This window comes from Pleurodeles waltl, chromosome 12 (assembly GCF_031143425.1).
Source record: "Pleurodeles waltl isolate 20211129_DDA chromosome 12, aPleWal1.hap1.20221129, whole genome shotgun sequence".
NCBI lineage: Eukaryota > Metazoa > Chordata > Amphibia > Caudata > Salamandridae > Pleurodeles > Pleurodeles waltl.
In genome coordinates this window covers 186,609,039-186,617,393 of record NC_090451.1, presented here as the reverse complement: position 1 = coordinate 186,617,393, position 8,355 = coordinate 186,609,039, and the positions used below count along the sequence as shown (strand labels likewise).

Sequence of the window (8,355 nt, the reverse complement as noted above, 5' to 3'; positions counted from 1 at the left end):
GCTCATGCAATCTTTGGCCTCTGTAGAGCACAGAGTGAATGCCTCGTTTGTGCCATTTGGAACAAAGGGGACATATAGCTGTTGAGATATTGACAGTGAAGAGGCGAAGAATATTAGAGATGGGCGGGTCAACAAATTAACAGGGCAGTCAGAGGGAAGGGCCTGTCTGCCTCTAAGAGCCTGTGCATGAGCTGAGACCTGATCATGAGTGGCATGTAAATTATGCAACAAGCTATGCAAAAATATGAGATTGTCTCTTCAAAATCTCAAAAAGCATATTTCTTTAACATACAGAAGCATTTCACTTTAGTACATCGGAATATTTCACTGGGTTAAAAAGCATTTAATGAAATTGACAGTTTCTAAATATGAATTTAGAAACAGTTGTGTCTTCTGCCATGACAACAATGAACTAAGGGGTATGCCCAGTGTCATCTGCACCTTATATATGGCCTATATTCTTATCATATCTGGAAAAACATTATATTCTGATGGATACAACTACCTGTGGATTCCTCACCTTATGAATTCTCCCAATGCCCCCTCATTCAATGGCAATTTTCTTTCTAGCTCCCCACGTCGACGAGGACGTCACAATTGCACGGCTCCGCACACAACTCCATTGGACATCATCATGGCAATAAGAAGTCCTCGCCGGAGTGCTGACATCAGTTCCCTTTTTTCCGCGCCTTTGACGCGAACGTTTTTTTCCTAACTCTTGAACAGTTACTGTTTCGAGGAGTTGCTGTTGAGCGTTATAATGTCTCCACCGAAAAAAACGGGATTTAAGCCAAAGTTTGCCTTGCCAGAGTGAAGAACCTGGAGCTATACTACTACAGTTATCAATAAAAGCTGTGTAAATATACATTGCAAGTCCACATGCGGTCCTTAACTTCACATCACCGGTACACTCCCTACACCAACTTACTATAGCCCTATTAAAATGGTAAATAAGCCGAATGTGTGTAACCAACATGCACCTTGAAACTGAATAGCAGTGTCACCAGCGAGGACTTCTTATGGCTCTGATGGCGTAAGACGGAGACATGTGCGGAGCCGTGTTATTCTGACATCCTCGTCAAAGTGGAAAGCTAGAAAAAAAAGATTTCCGTCAAATTCTGGCACATTGGGAATTTTCAAAAGGTAAGGAATCCACAGGTAGATGTATCCATCAGAAAAAGTGTATGGCAGCATTCAACTGTGTTTTCACAAACTGGCACGTAAGCTGAAGGCTGGGGAAAATACAACCATACCTTAGTATTTCTAAGAAACTGAAAAGCAGGAGTGATCATTTTTTAAAGGAGTGGTCGAGCCCCAGGTTGGTGTTCCACTGGAAAGTCTGTTTCTTCTTAGGAGATGATGCATTCAAGGGTTTGCAAATAACCATCCCTCATCGCAATTGTATTGGCCACCTGAGCAATCTGTAGTCCCAAACGGGTTCTTCAGAGACCACACAAATGCCAAGTCCTTCCTCTCAATGCCGCTCATCCAATCTAAACTGAGTAATCGGAGTAGTAGCCATCTGCTGACACATGCTACAGGTTGATCCTGGCATTTATCTTTGATTTGTGAGAGTACTGCACAGATGCCATATTCTAAGGCATCACTCTTAACCACAAACTATTTGCTGAAGTCAGGTGCCTTAAGCACCAGTGCAGTACACACCATCTCCTTCATAATTTCAAAGGCCTTCTGCTAGACCGCTGTTCAGTGGCTTTCTTGGGCTGCTATTTTTTTTTAACTCAACTCAATGAAGCACATGCTCTCATAAACTTTCGCAAACCATCTCTTCTATCCACTGAGGCTCAAAAACACGGGTCTGGGTATATGGAGGCTCCCAAGCAACAACGATCTGGAACATTCTCTGGCTAGGCTGATCATGTCTCCCTAAAAAAAACTGGTTGCCAGGGTATACTACAAACTCCTATTTGGAACTTACTTGGTTTAACAGGCGTGCCTGTTACAGGACCCAACACAGTTTTGTGAGGTGGGTCGGGTAATGCTGCCAACTTGACCTATAGACTGTAATCTGCAACGCTGTACAAGTAGGTAACAATAATGTTTACTAGTACAGGCAGGATTCAGTTCTCCAGACTCTGGAAGGCGGCAAGGGCACTTTCATGCCACTGGTACAGTTCTTGTGCCAAATTACAATGACCTACAATTAAAGTTTTTTTTAAAAAGCCAACTTAGTGTAAACAATTTTAACCCTTGTAGGGACAGAGCACACACTGTAAAGACTGTGAAACCTAATTTCAGTGTAATTGTGCAGGGTCAAAATACAACTAATCAACAATCCCAAAATGTAGGGCGACAATCAGAATTAATCCTTTGCTCACACTCTCACAGCACAGTTCTTTATCAAATTACATCACAAGTAAACAGAGAACAAATTAAGGAGAGGTAGACAGTTTTATTTACCACAAATAATGTAGGTTTTCAGTCTGAGTGGGAAATGTTAACCAGTACAGAGTAATTTTTTCAAGAGGTGCATAAAATCCACACTGAACGGGAGTACAAAGTGTGGTGTGACAAGAGACAGTTATGGAACAGAAAATTAATAGTAAAACAAAAATAAAATCAATTAAGTTTACAAGTACGAAAGTCCAATGTGCAATAGTTTCATGTTAGTGCAATTTGGGAAGGGAAAATTTGAGGGTTTTTTTTTCTTATGAATACTACTGAATTGGACCAGGAAATATTCAGTCGTCATGATGTACAAAGCAAGCAAGATTCCTGTACACCACTAGCCTAGCTACAGCTTCTGATATGTTCATGCTGTGCAAACATTTCTGATTAGTTTGGCACCAACCCAACAAACCTTCATAGATTATTCCAATGAGTGAAATATTCACAGAAAACACACCGTATAGGTTTAAGAAGAGAAGCGATTACCCAGACCGGATAGGTTAGACTGAAAATTACAAACAGTTCCCCAGACACACTGTCCCTGAAAGGTTAAACTTATGCGAAGTTTTCCAAACACTCCTGATTATTTAGACTGAGGACGAAGTGACAGGTATACATCCCCCTGATGTGTTAGAGTGAAGAGTAAATGCTTTCCCATATGCCAGGGTCTAGATGGGTTAGACGGAGGGGAAAGATACTGTGCAGAAATACTTCTTGATACTCTGACCAAAATGAGATTTTTCCACACAATGTTATGATAGTTTATGGAAGAGGGTTTAGTGCGGCAAAGCTCGCAAGCTAGAATGGATTTGTTTCTGCAGACAAAGAGGAAGACAGAGTGTGATTTACTGCTGGCTTTCAATTGTGGTTAACAAGGATTACAATGACAGAGGATTTTGGAAGTAACTCATCCACAGGGAGATTGCAATAGTCACATATGTCATGCCTCAGACAATGCGCGTCTTAGGGAAAGGCCAGAAGAGGTAACATGTTCAGTTCCATGCCTCCCCTCCTCAGCTATGAGCTCTCCAGCAAACAGGGTGTACATCAACACAAAGGGGAAATACTGTGTGGCAAAGTCTGATCTTTGTGCTTCATGTTACCACAATTTTGAGATTACAATTTAAAATGTACCCTTTCTTTTACATACAACCGCTGGGGCAACAATACTTTTTTGTTTTGTGCTTAAAATCCTTTTTAAAATAACAGAAATACACAGGCTACAGTTGAGACACTCCCTAAGATCTCTGGATACAAAAATAGTAGCCAAACAGGAAGCAACTCTTGTATTCCTTGCAAACAAAATTACAATACAAAACAAATTATAATAAAAGAAAAGTCCTCCACGGTGCACATAGTTCTGAGCTCCCACTTTCACAGAGTGTTGGCTATTGCCACGACCTACATGCAGAATCTGAAAAGCCCTTAATTGAAATAACATTTTTTCTTTGAAAGTTCTGAGTGGGAGTTTAGAAGTTATTTCACAAGCCAGTCTCCCTAATCGTGCATCACCAACCATGCCATATAGCTCTTTCATGGTGGCTTTTAAAGGCCAGGCTGGTATTCAACATACGCTTCTGAGGCAATGACAGTCAGGTGTTGTTAAATAAGGAACACAAGACTAACAGTAATACAATCTGCATCGATAACGTTTTTGTTTTCTTTTCTGACAGCATCTCAGACATGCTGTGAGGGGAAGGCAGCATATCCTCGACCAGGCTTCGTGCATGTAGAGCCTCCTGGACCAAAGTTGTATCTTTCCTGGAAGATGTGCAACACCCTCACGATTATGAATGAAGGTTCTCCTGCAAGCATGTGTGACAGTGACATTTAAAAGTTTATTCACCTAGAAATAGCGGTGTTTCTTGCTTCACTTCCTCAGGCAAACCAACGTAGTTAAATAAATGCCAAAAACTCACGCCTGTTCTTTCAAGGTAAAACTAAAACATACGGAAAAAACACAATTATGAATTATATCCCCTGTTAAGGAAGCGTGGGATCTAAGCTTGAATAATACAAGAGGTTTTTTTACTGTTTAAAAAAAAAAATGTTTTAGAAAATCTGATATTGAAGAAAGAACTGCCTGAATGACACCCTGCCTTTGTGGAAAACAATATAAGGGTCATTAGAGGGGAAATCCTCAATCTAGCGGATTCTTTTGGCCCAGGTGATGCTGCCAGAAAGGTCGTCTTTCAGTTGAGGAAACTGATGTCTCCAGCTTCCAAGGAGTACTCGAAGGAGAACACAGAAGGATAATCAGCCTCCTCAAATGAGCCTATAGAACAGCAGATGGTGGATGACAACTTACCATTACAGGTGAAAACGGAAGGCTCACAAATTTGTCCTGATTTTGTATTACTGCCACAACTTCTGTCTACTCAGAAGTCGGTCTCCTCTTTATCTTCAACAGGAAACCGTTTCTCACCGAACTCCGAAGGTTACCGTAGATGAAGAGCAAAAACTAAATATATAGCAATCTCCTACAGCTTACATGCAGAATCTGTGTGCGTCACTACTGGAACTGCTTCCTGAATCCGACGTAAAGCTCAACGTAAAACAGCTTTTACATCAGAGGAGGCAAGGCCTCTGGTTTTATCCAGCCCGACGTGCGCCTGACTGTACAACAGCCTTACTCGATCTTCAGGGTCGGTGGGAGTTCAGGGGAAGTCTCCCGTCAGCAGAGCTTTGATTCTTTCAAACCCAATGTTGTCTCTTTGCAGATAAGATGAAATATAGGGTTGTTAGAAAATATTCACGATTACAAAATTTAAAAAGCAATGCAGCATAAAAAAACAGTAGAATTGAGAAACGTGGTTCCGTTATTTCTTGTGCTTGTGCTTCACGGCTTTCCCTTAACCTTTAGAAAATGGAAAGAGAATATTGCCCTGCATCCGATGGGACGGGTTGTGCTGAACATAGAAAGAGGCTCGGGTGGCAAAGCGTGCCGCCCCAACAGTAATGCCACCCTGCATTCCAGACACGCAGGACCTTGGCAGTCCAGTCCCGGTTTTGATAATAGGGCTTTAATGATTTTCGATTCTTACATCAGTGAAGGGCATTTCCTCAAGCCTCCATTTTGCAATGATAACGTCAGGGTAAAGGAACAGGCACCGCGGTACGGTACGCATAACCGCAGCTCCTGCGTCACTCGTGGCTCGTGCAGCGCACATCACCACATGTTAGTCTTCATCCTCCTGTTCATCCTTTGCCTTGTGTCTCAGGCCATCGCTGTGACGTGCTCTTCCAGTCATCTCTAGCAGCGCCTGTGCCTCGGGGTCTCTATCCAAGATGCTCTTCTTACTCTTCTCCTAAACAAAATGTAAAAAAAAAAATGCAACGAAACAGAAAAATTAAAGAAAGATAAACATTAATATAATCAGACACATTAATGAATACATTGTTTTTCTAAGTATTTAAGAGTGATCAAACGGAAAAAACACCAACATAAAACATCTTAAAGACCGCTAGAAAACGAATCGAGATACTCCAAATATTAAATGACATAAGGTGTACCACTTTCATGAAGATGGTAACATTGAAATTGTGAACAAAAAAAAAATCTGAATAAAATAGGCTTTGCAGAGAACAATCTCAGCATTAGCTTAGGTTTAGGACAATGCTGTCATGAAAACACTTTTGTTGCAAAAAATATATATATATATCAGAAGTTCTGAAACATTTACAAACGGCTATGTTTCTAGACTTTACTGACAGAACAAAAATAAATCTACCCACATAAATAATCAAGATAATTCAAGATTTCAGTACCACCGAAAGGAATTATTTTCAAATCAAATGTGAGCAATTACTCAGCAAATCTATTAGACTTTCAAAATGCTATGCCCCCACTGTATGCAACAGCTTGACAAACCCACAGAATTGAGAGAAATGTTGGCTTGCGAGTGGATGGGGTGTGAATACTTTCTGCACATTTAAGCACTTTACTCTTTTAAAATGAGCGAAATACAATTTTGTTACTTTTGTAAACTTGACAGTTTTTATTTTTGTTAGATAGTGGTTCAGATAGGGTACAACTGATATAAAACTGTACTCCACAGCCTAATTTGACACTGCGTAATACAAAAAAAAAAATAACACAAAAGGTGATGGGTGGAATGCTTGCACATGCTAAACTATCATACTGGGCACCACTAAAACTTATTTTTTGCCTACTGTGGTGGTCTAGACAGAGGCACACCAAATGCAAACCAGTACTGACCCTGCTCCTCATGGCAACAGTCCATCAGGATATGCCATGCGAGGCCCCTTTCAGATGGGAACACAAGCAACCCCTGACCAGTTTTGGCCTTATTAGGCCTAGTCAGTGAAATTAGGTCTAGGGTTGATTTGTGTACCCTTCTGGAAGGAGCCTCACCTGGCAGTTCGGGATGGACTGTTCCCATAAGGCGCAGGGTCGGTACTGATTCAATAAATGATGGGGCTCATACACTGTTGTATGTAGAAATAAAAACAACAGAAACATTCTGATTTCAAAATGTCATAGCCAAAATTTCGAAATAAGTGTACACAAGTACAGATTTACTATTCCTAACTCAACATATAAGCAACATGAAGATATATTTATATTATCAAAGTAAAAATCGAAATGGCTACTTACCAGTAGGAGTAGTTTTGCAGCTTTAAGAGCTTCTGGATTCATATGTTGTGCATTATTCTGCCATAAAGCGGATGGGCCCGGAACGCTTTCTTTTTTGTCTCTTCTCTTTTATGTGCATATTTTACATCTACCAATTGGCTTCAGGACCTACTTTGATGCCAGACCTACCTCCTAGAATCCTCTGTACATGGTGCACATCTCAAAATTCGTTTTTAATTCCTTCCTGCCCCTGTTGCAGTATCTCATCACGGAAGGTTCGGGACAGGTTGCATGTGAATCCAGAAACTCTTCAGCCTGCAAAACTCCACTTACTGGTTAAGTAACAATTTCGTTTTGCAGAGTGAATCTTTTCTGGATTCACATGCTCTGCATTGATTTTATAGCAGTTTGTATGTCCTCATTGCAGCTTGGCTTATGATGATTTTGTATTTACAAACTGGTACTTTAGACCTCTCATTCCCACTTGTACTTCTTTGTTCACTTGGATCTCACACAGTATTGTTTGTAAAACAACAATTTTTGGTGTTAGTGTGTGGATGACCATGTGGCTGCCTTTGCCTTGCATATATCCTTGAGGGAAACACTGGCTATGAGTGTGAGGGTTGCACCCTTCTTTTTTGTGGAATGGGCTCGTGGTATTTCTTCCAAGCCAATTCCTGGTTGTCTTGCTTAAGGGTCTCCCCTCTGAATCATGCCTGAAGGAGTTTAGGAAGCTGGCTCTGTACATACTATATGAAAGTGAGATAGTGTGCACAGAGTCCAGGTATTCCCCAAAAGCAATAATACATAATACTAAAGCTCTATTTGTGATAGTGTGGTTGAGCAGTTAGGCATATCAGAGGGTAGTGTTAAGTATTTGTTGTACACACACAAGCAATAGAAGTAACACAGGCTCAATGACTTAACTCCAGACCAATAGGATTTAATATAGAAAAATATATTTTGTTAATTTATTTCTAGAACCCCAAGATTCAGTTTGCAGTAAGTACATAAAATGTAAGGTACTTTGTATAGTTATAATCAGAACTTTGAATGGAATCGACAATGTATACAGTTTTCTTTAAAATGGCAAAAAAGCTATTTTAGAAATGGACGCTGCAATTTTCAACAGTTCCTAGGGGAAGAAAAGATTGTACAGTTTTACAGGTAAGTATTTGACTTACAGTTCTTATCTCTGGGTTTTAGGTAGTCAGTCGTTGGGGTTTCAAGTTAACCCCAAACTCCCACCACCAACAACACGGGGCCGGTCAGGTGCAGAGGTCAAAGAGCCACCAAATTAACATGGGCTCCTATAGAGACTGGGGGGTACTTGAAATCCGGTCAGCCAG

General features: G+C 40.7%; 1 protein-coding gene across 1 annotated transcript in view; it reads right to left on the bottom strand.

The window, feature by feature from the left end:
* Window positions 1–2,393: 2,393 nt before the first annotated feature.
* MEAK7 (MTOR associated protein, eak-7 homolog) overlaps window positions 2,394–8,355 on the bottom strand; it is a 219,762-nt gene continuing 213,800 nt past the window's right edge. The window contains exon 8 of the mRNA XM_069216756.1: window positions 2,394–5,717. Coding sequence (XP_069072857.1) covers window positions 5,589–5,717 — 129 coding nt within the window. The 3' untranslated portion in view covers window positions 2,394–5,588. The remainder of the gene's footprint in view (window positions 5,718–8,355) is intronic.